Source organism: Artibeus jamaicensis, unplaced genomic scaffold (assembly GCF_021234435.1).
Source record: "Artibeus jamaicensis isolate MK-2021 breed Jamaican fruit bat unplaced genomic scaffold, CSHL_Jam_final contig_387, whole genome shotgun sequence".
Taxonomy (NCBI): Eukaryota; Metazoa; Chordata; class Mammalia; order Chiroptera; family Phyllostomidae; genus Artibeus; species Artibeus jamaicensis.
This window is the reverse complement of record NW_026521812.1, coordinates 5,762,767-5,783,314: the sequence shown is the minus strand read 5'-3', so window position 1 is coordinate 5,783,314 and position 20,548 is coordinate 5,762,767. Positions and strand designations below refer to the sequence as shown.

The following is a 20,548-nucleotide window of genomic DNA, read 5'->3' as shown; positions in this document are numbered from 1 at the left end:
TCTTCTGTGGAGCAAAGTATATATATGTCTAAACAAACAAACATGCAAACAATTAAATAATATTTATGAGTCAAGTAGGACTAGGACTTAACATGATTAACTTGGCCAAGGAAAAGGCGACTCTCAACAGTTTTGATGGGAAAGCATGTGAGCACCTGTGCCCACAGTTAACAAACTCAGTCTGTTCTTTCTGACTGCTCTGGAGAAAATGGCAGATGTAGGTCTCTTCTGTTGTCATTTAAATATCTCTAAACTCAAGAAACATTTTAAATTAGTCATTAATTTATTGTTCTTTTAAATAGTTAAATGGGTGCTTGCAACATTGAGAATTCCATCCATTCTTAGAAAATATTCTCACAAAGGCAGTTCCTAATATTGATAAAAGATCCATTGTGTGCTGAGGAATGTGAAATTTAGTATGACTGTGAACCTGACCTTAGCTGTAGTGTGACCATGGACCCAAGGGTGTTATTTGTCATTTTAGAAAAGACCACTATTCCTGCAATTCCCTTTTTGATCCCAGAGACTGTTGCTTAAAAATATATATATGCTTTTCCATAAATTTAAACAGAACATTACCAAAAAATGGAAAATAGAGGGAGAAAAGCCCTTGGTCCCCCTTATATAATCACTGTTAATTTTGCTTTAAATCTTTATGTGTATATTGCATTATTGCTTTTGATTATTGTTTTTGTTGAATTTTATAGAAAATATAAATATTTGAATATTCGTATGCAGAGTTTTTATTGGAGTCTAATTCAATACTTCATTTATGCAATATTCAGATAGAATGTTCAATATATGGACTTTTGTCAATGTTTTACATCATTAGATTTTCTTTTAAAGAATAACTCAGGTTTAGTTTTGCTTAGTTCAATAGCATCAGTAAAATAATTTGTTTTGTGTCATATCTTATAAACTACTGAAATGATGTAGTCCAACTTTTAGAAGAATATATCCATTGACCGTAGATATATCCCATGGATATATAACAAGTTTTGTAATAAACTATGTATATGTGTATGCCTGTACAGAAATATTAAAATGTTATTTGTTCCAAATAATGGAGGCAGAGTTAGTTTGACTTAATGGAAACCAAGATAATTTCTAAAGAAAATAAATTTAATCATTAAAATATTGATAATGAACTTAAGTACATATCATGAAGTAAAACAACTTGAAAAGTAGTTTAATATTACAATTCATGAATAATCTTATTTGCCTAATTCTCATAGTGTTTTAAAATTTGCAAGTTAGAAGAAGCAAATTATTAAAATGTAATGTTGTTTTGGAAAAAAGGACTGAATTTTAGATATTAGTATGTGAACATATTGCTGAAAATTTGCAGGACAATGAGTAATTTAGAGATTTTAAACTGAACTGATGAACTATTACATCAGTTCTTGAATTGTGCATCTGGACATGATGCCAATAACTTCATTCTGGTCTAGGCTTGGTGGGCAGAGACCGATCACATCGATCGCATCTTCGTGCCGGCCATACATGCAGGTCTATGCTGTTAGCTGCTTGAGGGAGCTGGGGGGTGGCTGACAGCAGAGTCTAGGTCTCAGTTTCCTACTTGGATCCTTTTTCCTCGAATAAAATAGCACCTTCTCCCTTGCTAGCATTGCAGTAGCTCATAGAGCTAAGAAGATACTGAAAATTATGCATTTATATGGTATTTCTCCACATTTTACAATGGTGAAATTATACCAAGAAGTTCATTTGCATACAAATGAATGTGATTTCTCTTTTTTTTTTTTTCAGTGAACTGTAATTTTGTTAAGAAGTATTTTAGATTGAAAGATTGCGAAAAGTTTAGCCTACTGGAATTATAATAGTCCTTGCAATTTTTTTTAAATGAGAAAAGTGTGCTTGGTTAGCATGACAAAAGATTCTAAGTGTACTTATCTCATAAAAAGAAAAATGAAAATTTTAGGATATTCATTTGAATATTACACTTTTCTTACTTTGACTATAATTTTCCTCCAAAAGATGGAGAGAATATGCCCTATTTATGTGCCCTTTGTGGGGAATCTGTTTGGGTGCTGGTATTGTTGGGTCTTTCTAGGCTGCTCTATTAATTCAATTAAAATTCATTAAATAGGCCGAGGAAGCGACCACAAGCAAACAACAAAAACAACAAACCCCACCCAACGGGAAACGCGAGCAGCCGCGAGCTAGTACCACCGGCACGACCGGGCGCGGGTGAGGATTACAAAGGAGAACTCGCTCCCCGGGCGCGGGGCGCGGAATCCGAACAGACGTGCGAATCCAGTCGCACGGGTTCCAAACCCAGGATTGGACCTAGTGAGCAGCCCACCGGGTGAGCGACTACGGAGGAGTCAGTGGGGAGGCGGTGGCAGCGAGTTGACTGTGGGTGCCCGGTTACGCGCGGGTGAGGGAGTGAGCGGTGGGACCGGCAGTCATTTTCCCCGCTCTGACCACGCCCCCACATACAGCGTCACAACCCAGCGACCTGGGACTCCAAGGCGCCGCTTCTCTCACTTAAAGGGCCAGAACAGACCAAAAATGTCGCAGGGGGACCTCAAAGTCCCGGAGATAAATCTAAGTGACGAAGAAATAGCAAATCTCTCAGACGCACAGTTTAAAACACTGGTCGTCAGCTTCCTCACAGATCTGGTGGACTATAGCCACAAATTAGAGAAACATATGAAGGCCAAATTAAGGGAAATGAATGGAATTCCACAGGAAACCCATAGAGATGAAAAAAAAACTGGGACTCAACTCAATGGAGTGAACCAGAAGGAAGAAAAAAATGATCAATCAGAAAGGAATGAAGAAATAAGAATTCAGAAAAATGAGGAGAAGCTTAGGAACTTCCAGGACATCTATAAACGCTCCAATATCCGAATTATAGGGGTACCAGAAGGGGGAAAGACACAACCACCAGTGGAAAAACTATTTGAACAAATAATAAAAGAAAATTTCCCCAATCTGGCAAAGGAAACAGACTTCCAAGAAATCCAAGAAGCCCAGAGAGTACCAAAAAAGTTGGACTCAAGAAGAAACACACCAAGGCATATCATAATTACATTAGCCAAAATTAAAACGAAGGAGAGAATCCTGGAAGCAGCAAGAGCTAAGGGGACAATCACCTACAAAGGAGTCCCCATCAGGCTGTCAGCAGATTTCTCAAAAGAGACCTTACAGGCAAGAAGGGGCTGGAAAGAAATATTCCAAGTCATGAAAACTAAAGACCTACAACCAAGATTGCTCTACCCAGCAAAACTTTCATTTAGAACGGAAGGACAGATAAGGTGCAAAAATATTTGAATGCAGTTTATTAGATTAATATTTATGGATTTCATGGTAAGCAGTGCATTTGAATATATTCAGAACTTATAATACCACTTATTTAAGTATAATGTATTTTTCCAGCTTTAATTTTTAAATTTTAAAAGGTTTTTAATTTTTAACTTCAGAAGTTTTCAAATTTAGTTCAATTTATCTATTTTTACTTTTGTTGTCTGTGGTTTGGCATCATATCCAACAAATAATTGTTAAATCCAGGGTAATGAAGTTGTTTTCTTTTATGAGTTTTATAGTTTTAGCTTTTATGTTTTAGTCTTTGATCCACTTTGAGTTAATTTTTGTTTATGGAGTAAGGTAAGGGTCTAATAACTTCATTCTTTTGCTTGTGAATACCCAGTTTTCACAACACTGTTTGCTGAAAAGACTGTGCTTTCCCCATTGAATGGTCTGGACTCTCCTGTCAAAAAACCACTTGATTACATACATGAGAGTTTATTTCTGGGCTTTCTATTCTATGTGTTTGTCTTCACGCCAGTACCACACTATCATGGTTACTTAGCTTTGTTGTACATTTTGTAACCAGGAAATGTTAGACCTCCAACTTTGTTCTTCTTTATCAAGAGTTTATGGCTATTTATGGTCCCTTGAGATTTTTAGGATTATTTTTCTATTTCTGTCAAACATCACTGCAGTTTTGATAGGGATTGCTTTGGGCAGTATTGACATCTTAACAATATGAAGACTTCCTGTCCTTGAGTATGAGGTGTCTTTCCATTTATTTGTGTTTTCTTTAATTTCTTTCAGTACCATTTTGTAATTGTCAGTGTATACGTTTTTGCCTTCCTGTTAAAGTTTTGTCCTAAGTATTTTATTATTTTTTGATAATATTTTAAGTAGAATTGTTTTCTTAATCTTATTTTGGATTGTATCATTGATCTTTTATAAGACTCATGTCAAGTGTTACCTCTAAAATAAAGGCTTTTTTTAGTTCTTCAAAATATTGGGTTGACCAAAAAGTTCATTTAGTTTTTTCCACACAGTGGCTCTACTAGTGATTAGTTATCTTTAACTTCATTTGTAACAATTTTGTTAGATTTGTATTGTGACAGCTGTCATATCAGTGTGCATTTAAAAAAACTTATCAAAATTGGTAAATTTTTGTGCAACCATTTTAATATTGAAAATGGAAAAATATACAACATTTTGGGCATGTTATACTTTATTATTTCAAGAAAGGTAAAAACAGGACTGAAATGCAAAAAAAGATTTGTGCAGTGTATGGAGAAGATGCTGTGACTGATCAAGTGTGTCAAAAGTGGTTTGTAAAGTTTCTTGAAACTATTGATATTTTGGCCAAAAAATTCTTTGCTGTGGGGCTGTCTTATGCATTGGAAGATGTTTAGCAGCACCCCTGGCCTCTACACACTAGAAGCCCACAGTGGGAGATAGCTGACATGGTGAAACTATCCAAATCAATAGTTATTGGTGAAAATAAAAAATGTGTCTTCTGTTTTATGGAAAAAAATAAACAGATATTTTGTCCAACTCAGTAGAAATGATCATTTTCTCCTCTAATGCCCCCTTCCCTATAGACAGAGAGCTGTGGAAACTGGAATACCACGTGGCATTCGGTTATTTTGAAATCTTATCTTTCTAAACTAGAGTGAAGGCTCTTTGAGGGAATCTTTTATTTTTGTGTCCCTAGAGTGTGGTACAGAATAGAGGTTCAATAAATATGTATTTTTAAATAGTATAAACCAATAAAAATTTAGATATAAACATAAAAGTTGAATAAAAAGAACATTTAATCAGAGATAGTCTCTCTTTCCTCACTGACATTCATGTCTAAATATTTGCATGAGAATAAAATCCAGTCCTGGTGTCTAGCATCTGCAAATGTCCTGGAGCTCTCTGACAGGTTACTTCAACTTGATGGTTGTTAGGATAAGAAGGGACCTGAGAGAAGGGACCTTTTCACTTCTACTGTCAAGTTAAGTGACCTACCCAAGAACACAATATGAATAATAGGAGAAGGGCCAATGTTACTAGGATGCTCAATTTAGGTCTTTTTTTTTTTTTGTCAATAACAATGGATTTAATGTGATTCCTCTGGTATCAAGGATTAATTTTAAAGACTTCATTTTAATGTTTTAAAGTGCTATTTGATAGTTTTACACAGCAGTTGATTGGAAATATCTATTTTAAATGATGACTATAAAAATTTTAAATTGACGTTGATTTTAATGTTATGCCAGCCTTTATGTTTGAACATAGAATTCAAATGACTTACTAAAACCACTTAAAGTGAAATAGTTTAAGCAGCATATGGAAATAAGAATCCTTTAAATGGTAATAAAATGAAAATGACAAAAGCAGTTGAATGGTTTTTATTTCTTTAAAGTTTTAGATGACTAAAAAGTGATTCTAAAATTTTATTGAGATTATTAATATTACATGTGACATACTTTTACTATATCTTACAATAGTATTAGAAAGTGTCTACTAATTGGAAAGCATGGAAAGAACTTACCACTTTTTATTTTATGGTGTATTGTTTAATCACAAGTCAGTCTTTTAAAACTAAAATCTAACTTACTACTTATGTTGTATCCTCTTACTGAAATACAACATATATGGTTAAGAATATATTAGAACCACCTAATTTACATTAGTATCCTAGACTATTCTTATAAACAAACCTCTTTGTGTATCTCAGTAGAACACCAATTCTCTTTGTAAATATTCTCAAATGATGGATCATGCTATTACGTAAACTACTTTAGAAAAGGGGAGTGTGGGAGAGCTTTGCCCACAGGGTCCCCCATCCACTGCAGATGAGAATAAGTCTGCCAAGACATCTACTTGGGGAGGAAAGGTGGTTGATCTCTCAAAGAAGAAGTGCCAGGGGCCTTTTCCTTGGTGGGCTTTTATTAGGTTCAATTTGCATAGGAATACAGGTAAAGCTCATCAATCATTGTCAGGCAGTAAGGATCAAACAATAGATAACATACAAAGAACAATGAGGGCCTATTCTGAGTCAGGGTCAGTTAGCTAAAGGGCTATAAAACTTTGGGAAACAAACTCATTTCCTCCTCGGACCCTTATCAGAAAATTGAGGGCATTCTTAGCAAAGCAGGCTTCACAGGATTTTATGTATTCTTTCTTAGACCTGATTGCTGGGGGAAACCACCCTTTCCAGCACAGGGCTGTACCACCCTCTTTCATGGTTTCAGGCTTAAGTGAGGCAGGGGAAGTAAGGCAGCCAAGAGTTTAGGAGACTTCTTGCAGACAGAATGAGTACTCAGGTTATATCAAAGCCAAGGGGCAAGCAAGGGCCCATCACCCCCTTTTTCTATAGCCCCCCAAGTCCTTCCCTGGGGCCTCCCTGTGATCATGCCTGTCTTAGGTTGTCTTCCCTTGAGGAATCTTACCCATTATTGGCTAACAGGTCAGGCTTAGGGCCAAGCAGGGTGACGAAAAGAGGGCAGAGGTGGTGCCCCTGCCAGGGAGATAAGCTTCGTCTCCTTAGTGGCTTATGGTCCCAAGGTCTCTCACTCAGCCTTAGCCATGTGGGGTTACAGCTTCTGAAACCAGGCAGAACGGTTCCCAACATGGGAGGTAGTGGCAAAAAGGAAGAAAAAGAGAAGTATTTGCCTTGCAAGAAAGTGTATATAATTAAAAACACACAAATTTATTGAAATTGATATGTTACAGTTTACTTTGAGACAAATTTCAGCAATTTCTTTACATTTTAGGTATAAATTTATTGTTGCTACATATTTTAAAAGAGTTTACCTGGAGAAATTTTTTTCTACAAAAAAATATATAAAAAACTTAAATAACAGATAAAACTTCCCAGTACCTAGACTGCTCAATGGATATTTGCTGAGTAGAGGGAAATCACCCCCATCCCAACAAGGAGCCCCCAGATAAAACTGTGTTTGTTCGGACAACAAAAGTATTGTTTCTTTATTAAATTAATTATTCCAGTATTCATTTATATAGCAAAGTCTGCTACAGTTATAATGTATTTAAAAAAATTGTTCTTCACAAAATTTTCATCTTTAGCTATCAGGTAAATTAGATTATTTAGGAAGCATTCTTCAGTGACTGATAAAGGATATCTGATGAATTTGCTGTGTGGTTTTCTATTTAGTGCTTGCAGGAATATCTGCGGTGCTAGAAGGAATTGAACAATCTCTTAAATTATTCATAAGCTTCTTTTCCAGAATATAAATTAACATAGTGGAAGAGTGACATGTGGTTTTTGCACTAGCAAAAACTCTTCTTATCTCAAGAATGATATAGCTATAACTATTATCCAGTACTCTGGCTGAGCAATAGATTATACTGTTATTAGAAATATAAAATCAATACTAAGAAGTACTTTTCAAAAAGAAGGTGGCATTTTCTTTTTTCCTATATCTAAGTACCTAGAGAATATACTGTCTTGGAAAAACACATTAATGAAAATTAAATGTACTTTGTGACAAATATATAAATCAGTTTTGTGACTAGATTTCCATCTTCAATGATTTCTATGAATAATGAGAACTCTTGGTTCAAAATTTGACCAGTAAATTGAAAAATGCTGTTGTTTTTAGAATCAAATAATATGTAAAAATGAATGTAGATAGTAATGAATAATACAGATGCCTACTATTTTAGTTTTTGTTAACAAAACTCCTTTCATTGTATCTCTTGTATGTTTTGATAATTCCGAACATTGTTAAGTCCTTCTCTTTGTTGGGCTGAAATCTGTCCCATGAGACTGCAAGCTCCATAAAAGCAGGGACCTGTGTGCTGTCTTTGGCAGATAATGTGCCTGACATGTGGGGAAGTGCTCAGCACATAACAGAACACGGGAATTTTTGCTTTTGCACCCTCGTGCTATTTCTGTTTTCTGGGTTGGTCTGAACATATTGGTAAATTTCTATCATAAGCTTGTCTCTATGATAGTTCCTCAACTACTTGAAAACTTAGAGAATATGCTCTAATTCCTTCACTCAAATATTAGAAACTTAAATTTAGTAAGTTAGTTTATTCTGGCATTTGTTAAGCCATCAGACATTGCCAATGTTTGACTGTTTTTGGCTCATAAAAATGAAAGTTTTGTATGATTCAGCCTAGTATTTTAAATCCGGGTCTATTAAAAGCAGTTGGGAATATGCCAAAATAGAGAGGGTCAAAGGTGGGTTATGACAAGGTAGTTGAGAAAAGGTATACCTGTTTGTAACTTATATGAGCTAAACGTTGATAAATTAATTACATAACATTACTTGTGTACACTCTTTATTGTTTTGAAAGACATGCATGTTGGTCTGTTGCCTTGTTTTTGGCTGCCCAGTATCTAAACTCTTCCTCATCATCTCCCATGTCAGGCACATTCTATCACAGATTCCTTTGGTGGTAGGAGCATGCTCTTGCTTTGGCCCAGGCTTCGAAATTGGAAACTAGTAACTGGAACAAAAAGGAACTGTACTGAATCCATTCTTGGGATGGTTTGTGTCATCGGTGGTAGCTACCAAGCTATCAGTCCAAGGCTGATGGCAGCAGTTCTAGCCCTTTGCTGTGCACAATGCCAGTGGTGCTAGCTGGAAGACCTCCTGGTGTCACTGGATCTGTTCTCTGTAACTTTGGGCATCTTGGCTTCACACCCTTCCAGCCTAGTGCTCTAGTCCTCCCATGTTCTTCTCTAGGTTCCTTTCCTACAGAGCCAAAGTTGTCTTCAGCTGTCTGCAACAAAGAGCCAGTGTTTTCTTGGCATTTTAACGATCAATTGCTTAGCCTTCTACACATTACCACAGAAGAGAGAAGAAAGATCATTTGGTGTCATTGACTTGCAGCCAAGGGTTTTTGTAGGATGTAGTTTGCTCATATGTATGTGCAGGTCTATGCTGAGGTGAACACTCAAGGGGACCCTGTATGTATTTCTGGAGTTTTGCTCAGTGCAGGTCTCACTTCATTACTCTGTCCTGTGAGCTCCAGATGCCTTGGTCTTTCCTACTCTCGGCTCTTTCCTGAGCCCAGGGAGATGACTGGGCTCCATCTGGGTTTCTTCTTCTTGAGCAGGGGCCTAGACACTCAGGGAGAGCACTGACCTTCGGTGCTCTGTGTCTACAGTGTCCTGCAAACCACTGTGTCATATACTTTGTCCTCTTATTGGTTGTTTCAGATGGAATGGCAAATCTGATTCCTATTATTCCATCTTGGTCAGAAGCAAAGGTTTTAGATGTGAAGGTTACAGACCAGGTAGTCCTTTTTTATACACATGGACACCACTGGTATAATCAGTGGAAGTCAGCATCTTCTCAGCCAAATAGTCATTTTATTAAATGTTTCTCTTTGAAATTGTTGCTTTTGTGCATTTTACCCAAAGTTTGAAATCATTACAGATTTAGCTGTGGTAAATATATTGACTATGCACATGGCGTTTTGCTCTTTTTTTGAGAAAATATGTCTCAAAGAATGTACATGAAGTAGTCTTCATTATAAGATACTTTGTTACTTTTTGAATTGCTATTTTTATAAAGACAGCCATATGTTACAGTTACATTTTTGTGTTTCTTATTTACTTTAGAAGCTGCAAAACAGACATTTCGAGAAAAAGGCATCTTGGCAGGAGAAAGCAGAAGTTTTAAGCCTCATTTGACCTTCATGAAATTGTCCAAAGTACCATGGCTCCGGAAGATGGTGAGTGGACACTTTTATTGCAAATCTTGTTTTGCTGACTACGTGGGCCTTAAGCATGGTTGGGGGCATGAGTGACATTTGTAGTGCGTTTTGACACTCTACTTACTATTGCTCCTGGGTCTAGTTCCCGAGGATGCTGACTGAGCTGGCTCATGATCCTCCATGGAGGCTGTTCCACCGATTCCCTCCTTTGCCACTGTGGCTATTACCTGTATATTCCGACCAACACCCACTGCTGCTGTCTGTTGCCACATCCGCTTTGTCCCTCAAAGAGCCTCGAGGTAGTGCCAGGGTTTTATTTTCTGCTTTCTTTGCTCATGGTTGTTTGCAGCCTGCTGTAAGCATACTTCCTTTACTGCCCTGTATATACTGGTGCTGCCTACTGCAGCGGGTTCCTGAAGGTGGGGGCATGTTGTTTAACCCTCCTTCATGTAGGTCTTTCAAGGTTTCGGAAAGACAACCTTGCTCTGTCAGTGGCTGTCTCCATTGAGGGCTCAGAGCAAGTCTTCTTGGGACTGGGCAAGAGGGTAACTGTGGGGAACCCTGTACTTAAACATACTTCGCCCTTAGGTTGGTCAATAGTGACGCAAGCCAAGGTACCTGTGTCTTGACTTCCCCCTGTTTCAGGGTGACTTTTTGCCTTCCCAAGCCACCCCTTCTCCTTCAGAGGTTGGGGTAACTTTTGACTTCCTTCTGGATTCATGAGTGTTTCTCCTGGAATCTTAAGGGCACCCTTCATTGTCTTTCCCATTACAGCCTAGGGAGTTTTCATCAGTTAAGACATCTGCTGACCTGCTCTGATATACCAGAGTTGTGGAGGCGGCCATGCAGATTAGTATTCGCTCCTGCACTCCATGGCCCTCGGCTGCAGTTAAGACTGATTTGCAGCTCTGTAAATGAAGGTCATGTTTATTAGTAAGTAGATCTGTTTTCTAAATTTGGCACATTTTGTATTTATTGTCTCTGTGCTCAGAAAGTCTTTAAAACATGTGGTTAAGTGATTGACCATCCTGTGGTTATGAGTTTTCCATAAACTATTGTAAAATTCTTCTAAAAAAGAGAGCTTGCATGTGTTTTTTTCTATGCTAACTATGCCTCACATTCAATAATAATTATATTAGGTGCCATTCTAGAATACTTAGATGGAAATAATTTGTCTAAGTAATGGATTTGAACTTTGGAATGATAACTAACACAACTTGCAGACTGACATTTTACTTTTTTACTCATTATCTTTCTTATTTTGCCTTCAAATGGATTGTCCTCATAGTTAATCACAGAATGAAAAGTGGTGAAGGTAATAATCCACATTCCAAAATGTTTCTTTGTCTTTACGATATTAACTTTGAAATGATAGCGCCCAAGGACATTTGTCAAAGGAATATTTAGACAACTCTAGAATCTCAGTTTTGTATTTCAGACTGAACTGAAGTGATTCCTTGTGGTTAATTTCACACGGTCTGCTCCGTACTTTACAGAAAGGGACGGGAGAGTTGGGGAGGTTCAGCGGCAGAAATGAGATCACTTCCTTCCCAGTGGCAGAGCCCTGTGTGGGATCCATCTGGTCTCATTCCCCGTCTCATATTCCTCCCTCCCACTGGCCACTCCCAGTTTATCCCAATTAATTTCTACATGTCAGGAGTAACCTGGTCCAAACCATATGAATTTAACAAATCTTTAGGAAGTGCCTACTCTGTGCCAGACACTGGGTGTTGGGTCTAGAGTTGTGATCAAGATAGAAGCAGTCCTGGCTTGTGTGGTATATACACTCTAGATCAGATTCGGTTTTGTTTAGGCTAGAATGTTTAATCTTTAGAAAGTGATTTATGACCTTACTGTTTTTCAGAAAGCCAAGTGAGATTTTTTTTAAATTTATGGAATGTTTCTGTTTCCTACTATGATGTTCAGTGTTTCTCAATGCTTAATTAAGACAGTACCATATTTTGACATGTATAATGCTCACCCATGTTTTTGGTCATAAAAGAATTGAAAACATTTATATAGATAGAGTTAGTACTACCCATGTATAATGCACTTACTTATTTTTCCCTAAAAATTTTGGGCAACAGGTGCACAGTACACATGGCAAAATACTTTATTTTGCCCAGCAAACAGGTGCACGGCAATATATCTTTAACTTTGGGATTCCTGAGTCACCTGGGCTGCTTGGTGAAGCTGCAGAATTTTCACCCTCCAACGTCACATCTGGAGTTAGATGGACCAAAAGATCTTGGCTTTTGATGTTTAATAAGTCCTATGGGTGATGCTGATCCAGGTGACCTGCAGAGTAGGCCAGTAGGCCGCCATTTAATGTCATTAGTGGGTTCTTGGAACTTTGGTGAAAAGAGGTATAGTGAAACCAATTTTACCCTGGCACAAGCGTGAGTTAAGTTCCTGGGGCATCTCATCAACATCATAAAGGAGTGTGGTTATTGGAAGACGTGCTGTATTCGCTGAGACCCGCAGGCTTAAGCAAATGTGCAGCATTTTCCTTCTGCAGCAAATCATTGGTTCTGCTGTAAAAGTTAAAGGCAATGTGAAAGGCAACATGCATGAAAGTAGGTTTTCATTATGCTTTGTCATTTGGAAAGCAGCTTATTTGAAAATATGTGGCTCTTAGTTCTTAACTTTTTTACCTTTCCCACTGTTATTTTCCTATCTCAGCACTAATTCCCTTCTGGGTTTTTATTCTGGTCCACTCATTTACCAAGGAGTGGCCACTGTTAAAATCAGGAGTGGAATGTGCTGCTAGCATTGTTTGGTTTAGATTTATAATGAAATAAGAGAGAGAGAGAGAGAGAGAGACAGAAGTATGTGAAATAATAGGTTTCTTTTCACTCATATATTAGGAAGTTTGTCTCATTTCAAGAACTTTTTTTACTTCAAAAGTTATTTTAGTTATAAAAGTATTAGGTAAATATATGCTCACTGCATAAACAATGCAAATACATATAAATCATGTAATTTTTCCTTATTACCACCCTGCCATCCCCTTTCTTTCAATATGATTTCCCTGTGTAAGTTACCACCACAAGCATAGCCTCCTGACCTTTCCCTACACATTGAGAATACACATAGGTGCATACACATGCATGTAGCTTCTTTAAAACAGAAATAAATATGCCATTGACCTGTGAACACTGTGGGTTTGAATTGTCCAGGACCATTTATACAGATTTTTTTAAAAAAACATTATAAATGTATTTTTTATGATTTTCTTAATAACATTTTCTTTTCTCTAGCCTCCTTTATTGTAAAAATACTGTTTATAGTACACACAACATACAAAATGTGTGTTAATCGACTGTTTATGTTGTTGACAAAGCTTCTAACCAAGAGCAGGTTATCAGTAGTGGAGTTTTGGGGGTGCTGGCGTTCCACGGAGGTGTTGGCTGTGCAGTGGGAGGGTTGGCACTCCTAGTTCCTGCGTGGTTCAGGGTCAACTGAATATTATATCGATGTGTCATCATTTAGTTTCCCTTTGATGAATAATCATGTGATTTCTGTTTCTTTGCTACCATAGAGAATACTAAAGTGAACAACCTTGTCAATTTTTCCTTGGGGAGATATGCCAGTATTTCAAAGAAGCAGTTCCTTGAAGTGGCATTCCAAGGTCAAAGGGTAGTATACATTTTAACTTTTCAAAACACCGCAAGTTGCCCTTTAAAGAAATGGTGTCAGGCTATACTTTGAACTGCAGTGTATGAGAGGAATATTTGTAAGGATGAACTTGAGGTAGAAAGACCATCAAAGATTATGATGGTGTCTTATAAGTTGGTATGGCCCTTTGAACTACAATTTAAAAATTCCCACCAAAAAATTTTGAAATACTTATTTTTAATTGGGAAATATATACTGCTGAAATTATCCTAATGAAATATTTTAATGAGAGATAATTGACATATAATATTGCATAAGTTTAAAGTATACAACATAATAATTTAATATGAGTATATATTGTAAAATGATTACCTCAATACAAGTGGTTAACACATCCATTACCATTATCATTTTTTTATGGTGAGAACTTTTAGGATGGCCTCTCTTAGCAACTCTCCAATATACAGCACAGTGTTGTTAACTGTAGTGATTATGCTGTACACCGCATCCCCAGGACTTACGTATTTTATAACTAGTAAATAATTTAAAAGAAGAAATTCTTTATGAATAAAGATGTTTACTGAAACATTACCTATAATAGGGGAAAATAGATAGCTTTTATAACAGTTGGGGAATATTTAAGTCAATTATGGTAAAGCATATCAATGATTAAGAAGGTGTAAAAATAGATACTTGTAAGAAGTGTATAATAGCTTAAAAAGGTAAATAAAATATAGAAAATATATTATATTTGAAGTTGTATAAAATAGTTTCCTTGGGTTTGTCTTGAACGCATCTTAATATGTGTTCGTGCATTTTGTGGGTTCCCACAATTACTCTTGAGCTCGAGACTTCGGTGGTAAATCCATGAATAGAGCTGACCTTAATGTCACCTGGAGTACATGTGTGGTGAATCCCCTGACGTACTCAGGGTCGCTGTCTTGGCTGGTTGGGCATTTGCTAGGCTTCTGAGGAAGAGTGGAGCCTTGGTGGGCTGAGGAGAGAAGGAAGTGGTGATGGGCAAGTTAGCTGTCCCCTGACACTTCAGGGTGCGGGGAGCCATGAGGTGCAGAAAACTCGAAGGTTTTCCATTTTCTTCGAGGAGCGTACCCTTAGTTTCTGGTATGGGTGGGTGGTCCATAGTGAGAATGTCGAGGAAAGAGCTAATGGTATCTGCGATAAAGACACTGTTTTGAAGGTTGGAGCCCGAAAGTGTACTCCTTATATTTTGATTTGACCCACTGGGAGTTTGTCTGGAAATCATTTCATGTAGTAAGCAGATAACTGGTGCACTCCTAAGGTACTGGTGGTGCCGTTGTCAGGGCAGACAGGTAAAAGGGCAGAGGGGTGCTCTAGATCATTAGAGGCAAGTTCTGACGTAGTAACATAGATGATCCATTCATTATTATCTACAGGACGTGTAATCAATTATTCTGTAGTAGTACAGTTGATTTTTTTCACTGTATAATGTGTTATTATTTTATTGATCCAAAAAGCCAGTATCCATGCCAACATAACAAAAAAGGATTGAAAGTTGGAGCCATACTCGGTTTGTTCCTGAGGGTTAAACATGTCGTTGCCCCAGAAGATGAGGACAGTTGTCTGGTGCAGGGGATGGTGCTCCCCTCCCCTGGGGAGGTCACAGACAGCAGCGCGAGGATTTCCCAGTGGTGTTCAGTGCCGGCTGCAGACGTCCCTGGGCTTCTGGGGCACCACCCACCTGAAGACATGTAATAATACCATTCAGGAGAAGTAATCAAAAGCCCAGTGGGCCAACTGAAAGCTCTATAGATTGTGTTCAGAAGTTTGAAAATATAGAAAGTCTACTTTAGATTTCCTGATAGGGAATATCCACTGTTATGCATGGTATTCTGGTTCCCCGGCCTGAGCACTGAGTTATAACTCACGTTTTGGGAAACATAAGCCTTTCTTGGCAGTTATATATTTTTTAACATCTAGAGGCATTTAGTCTATGTGTTGCTTTTGTTTGTTCCTAGTTTATTAACAAAATGCTAATGGGATCTATCACATAAGAGAGTATTGAAAGTAGTTGTGTATCTTAAAGCTATTTTGCTTATCCTTGTACTTTCGAGTTGTAATTGTTTCATCAAATGAATGAAGCCTTACAAAATCTTTTAAAATTATTATATCTCTGACATAGTAACTAAAATTCAAGTTATTTGTATAGCGTCCTTAGAATATTTTTTCACATAGTCTGCTACTTGTTTTGCCCCATGCTTTTCATAGTCCATTCTTTTGGACTGAATTTTCTTATTGCATGGTCTTGTATTTCTGTGATTGAAGCGTTGCAGAAACTGGTTGCTAACACTTGGTGGCAGAAGAAGACCAGTTTCAAATGAAACAGTGTCTTAATGCAAATCTAGATGTCTCAAGAAATAAATGTGACCTTTTCAAGGATAGAACCCTTGCTTTTAAGCATAAATCATTTTCTTGGATTTTTAGATATCTCTTCTGATTTATCACTCTTTGAAATTACTAACATAGCACTTAAACTATCACAGTTACCATTTATGAGTTGGCACTTCTTTGTAGCAGCTTTTCACAAAGTCAGACAATTAGAGAACACTAGAATGAAAGAAATGATCCTTTTTGAAACCACTACTGTTGCTACTACTGTCACTTAGAGTGGTTTGTTTCCAGTGCAGAATTTGCTCTGCACAGAGCAAGGGTGGAGGGGTGCTTATTGGACCAGGTGATGATGAGGTCGAGAGGACGTAAGTCATGGGGCCGTCATCAGTACGAATAGCAGTGGGGAATGGAAAAGGAGAGTGTATGGAGGAAAATTCTGTTCTGAAGGTAACCCAATCCCTGAATTGTTTGGTGACTGAATATACAGGACCAAGATTGTAAAGAAATTCTACACTAGGTTGGCTGAATTCCAACCTTCCACATCCTCCCCCAACCAGGACCCTCTACTGCCTCTTTTTTTCTCTACTGCCATTATTTACTCTGATATATCTATCAGATAGCACATTTTCTCAGGAGTCTGTTAACCAGCCTGGTATAATTTGGCTGCCATTCATTTTCCTGGCTCTGCATATTAATGGGCCTTTATAAACCATTTTAAAACTCAGGAGTACTTGACTCTTCCTTCTTGAAGGAGTCTGTGGTACATTTGAAGGGCCATGGTCTCCTCATTTTAGCTCTACTGGTTAGCCCTGGAGAAATCTCAGAACCTGTCTTAACCTCTGTTTACTCATAGCGAGGTTGGTCTCAGAGACTCTTGACTCCCGTGCTGTTCTGAAATGTCTATAAGGTTAGCATTTTCATCAAATAGGCTGATTTGGCTCCCCAGATAATTTTTTTAAAACCATAGGCTGGCTTTCTCGTATGCGGGGAAGGAGAATGACAAAAAGGAGAAGAGGTATTTGCTACTGATAGGAATATAGTGGCACTTTAAACTGGGATCTTTCCACCTCTGCTCCTGGAAATCCTACAGAGCAGTAAGACAGTGGGGAAAACATCACAAACTTCATCTTTAGTGAAACTAGGAGATAGCGAGATCTGTAAACAGCAATTATGGTTAGCATGTCGGGCTGCAGTGGGAACCAGCAGGGCTTGCGTGAGCATTTGTTTTAGGGTGTGGAAGACTATTGGTGACAGACGTCAGGGATCATCAGCAGAGTTTCCCTCCCAGAGGGTGAGGGCTCCACTGAACGAAGGCACAGAAAGCATGAGAGGGGTCCCAGAGGAGAAGAATCTCAGGAAGCTCCACCTTCAGAAGGGGTGGGGAATACCTCCCGGTGCCCTGAGGATGCCCAGGGCTGGCGCTAGAGAGGCAGAGCTGGCTGCCTTTCACAGGAGCCCATCGTGTTAAGAAAGCCAGCCCTCCACGGTAGCAAAAGAGGAGGAAGCCTTGAGCAGAGAAGCCTGGAGGACAGTCTGCCAATTCCTGAAGCCTGTCCCTGAGAGAAGGCACTATAGATGCCCTTGGGATCAGTGAGCCTGTAGTATTGCAGACAAAAGCTTGCAAAAGGCTTCTTCATACACAATAAGGCAGATTGTTTCAGTAACCTACTCCTGAGTTTCTCAATACCCAGTGACTTACAATTTTCACTTGGTTTGAGTCTCCTTTTGTATTATTATGTGCCCTTGGATCTAAGGTTGTAGTGCGGAATTCTCCTTAGATTATTCTTATTTAAGAATCAGCAAATAGGACTTCCACCAAGATGGAGGCGTAGGTGGAAACACTGTACCTTCTCGTACAACCAAGTTTAAAAACAACAAAGTTTTTTAGCAACAAAAACACAGCCAAACCACAGAAAATTGAACTATATGGAAGTCTGACAACAATGAGCCATTCAGCCAAACTGGTAAGAGGGGCAGAGCCAGCAGCAGAGTGGGGTCAGGCAGGAAAGATCCACTGGACTGACCCAGGCACACAACCCAGGTGCACAGGCAGCCGTGGGCGGATCCCAGGTGTGGAGAAGTGGGCGGACCCACTGAGGGTTGACCATGGTCACACATTCACACGCAGATAAACTGGTGAAAGAGTGAGCAGTGAGACTGACCGTGCAGGCCCCAGAGGCAGGAAGTGGCAGAGGGGACTGCTATTGTCCCTCTCTGACCCTGCCCCCACATACAGCGTCATAAGCCAGCTACCTGGGTGGTCCTGCTCTGGTGAACAGCTAAGGCTCCGCTCCTCATATGTAACAGGCATGATCAGACCAAAAAAAATGGCTCAAACAGAAGAACAGATCAAAGCCCCAGAGCCAATACATCTAATCGACCAAGAGATAGCCAACCTATCAGATGCACAGTTCAAAACACTGGTGATCAGGATGCTCACAGAACTGGTTGATTTTAGTCACAAATTAGAGGATCATATGAAGGCTAAACTAATTGAAATGAAGGGAAATGCACAGGAAACCAATAGTAATAGAAAGGAAACTGGGACTCAAATCAAGGAAGTGGACCAGAAGGAAGAAAAAAATGACCAAACAGAAAAGGATGAAGAAATAAGAATTCAAAAAAATGAGAAGAGGCTTAGGAACCTCCAGGACATCTATAAATGTTCCAACATCCAAATTATAGGGGTACCAGAAGGGGAAGAGAAAGAGCAACAAGTGGAAAACTTACTTGAACAAATAATAAAGGAGAACTTCCCCAATCTGGCAAAGGAAATAGACTTCCAGGAAGTCCAGGAAGCTCAGAGAGTCCCAAAGAAGTTGGACCCTAGAAGGAACACACCAAGGCACATCAGAATTACATTAGCCAAGATTAAAATGAAGGAGAAAATCCTAGAAGCAGCAAGAGATAAGGGGACAGTCACCTACAAAGGAGTTCCCATCAGACTGTCAGCTGATTTCTCAAAAGAGACCTTCCAGGCAAGAAGGGGCTGGAAAGAAGTATTCCAAGTCATGAAATCCAAAGACCTACAACCAAAATTGATCTATCCAGCAAAGCTTTCATTTACAATGGAAGGGCAGATAAAGTACTTCTCAGATAAAATCAAATTCAAGAAGTTCATTATCACCAAGCCCTTATTATATGAAATGTTAAAACGACTTATCTAAGAAAAAGAAGATAAAAAAGATGAACAGTGAAAGGACAGCAAACTCACAGTTATTAAGAACCACACCTAAAACAAAAGGACAGCTTGATCAGGAGCAGAACCATAGACATGAAAATCACATGGTTAGCAAGAGGGGAGTGGGAGAAGGAGAAGGGGGGAGAAGGTACAGAAAATAAGTAGCATAGATGGTAGGTAGAAAATAGATAGGGGGGAGGGCAAGAATAGTAGGGGAAATATAGAATCTAAAGACTTGAGACACATGGACATAAACTAAAGGGGGGAATAGTGGGGGAGGGGTGTGTAGGGTGGAGAGGAATGAAGGGGGGAATAGAACAACTATAATGGCATAATCAATAAAATATATTTAAAAAAGAATCAGCAAATAAATCATGACACATCTCTTACTGTTTCAGTGGTTTTTTAAAACTAAAAATTCAGGGAAAACTGCTGGGAAATGGAATAAAAATTTTTTCGAGGTTTTCTAAGTGCCGTTAGCCAACTGTCATCTATTGTGTCCAAGTTCTGTTTATACAAGTGACTTCACTTATGTTTCTAATGCGCACTTCAACTTCATGCTGTTGTGTTACCCATCTCTACATATTGTAAGAAACTAAATAAGTTTACTATTATTTAATAATTGGAATAATATCCAGAGAGGCAAACTGTTCATTTGAAACCTTTCAGTACTATACATCTTGAAACACTGAAACATGGGAAATAAGTACCCAGAAAGCTGAATTATTTTAAGAGTGGATTCTAGGAATTGACTAATGTCAGAAGAACAAATGACTCTCAGTTAACTCTGATTCTGTTAGAGATTTAGAAAACTCTATCCTAGAAGAAAAGATATAATCAGCCCTGACTAGTGTGGCTCAGTCGGTTGGGCGTTGTCTCATGAAACGAAAAGATGTAGTCAACTTAACATTAAATGTGGACCAAGTGGACTGGATGTTTAAAACAAGCATTTTCATTGGCATTTCCTGCAGTTCTTCTCTCAGAACATCTCAGGTTTTTATGTGAGACAGGGATTCTGTGACTAAATGAATGTTAGCAATGATGGGTTAAATAAAGTTAATCTGTTTTTTTCTTTCAAGACTGATTAGGATTTCTGACATGCTAATATTTACTGTGAGTCTCAAGAGCTTAGAGCAGCAATGGTTTGTTTTATTCTTTGGTTCACAGACATGGGTCATCTGTGCCTCTGCTCCAGAGTACCTTTGCTCAAGACCTTGGCTGAGCAACTTCCATCCAGCACCTTGTTGCTCTTGGCAGGAAGAAAAGAGAGATGGTGAATCACAAGCTGATTCTTTTTTTAAAAAATTTAATCTTTATTGTTTTTTTTCCATTAGGGGACCATTTAGTCCCCTTTATACACCCTCCTCCCCACAAGCTGATTCTTAAAGCTTCTGCTAGGCAAGGACACATCATTCCTGCTCACATCTT

The 20,548-nt window shown here is 38.4% G+C and overlaps 1 protein-coding gene across 8 annotated transcripts in view; it reads left to right on the top strand.

The window, feature by feature from the left end:
• AKAP7 (A-kinase anchoring protein 7) overlaps positions 1-20,548 on the top strand; it is a 107,341-nt gene that overhangs the window by 33,727 nt on the left and 53,066 nt on the right. For all 8 annotated transcript variants that reach the window (XR_008391525.1, XR_008391526.1, XM_053664801.1 and 5 more), the window contains exon 6: positions 9,857-9,969. Coding sequence is in view for 6 of the 8 variants with exons in the window: in XM_053664801.1 (XP_053520776.1) it covers positions 9,857-9,969 (113 nt within the window). In the remaining 2 variants the exon portion in view is untranslated. The remainder of the gene's footprint in view (positions 1-9,856; positions 9,970-20,548) is intronic.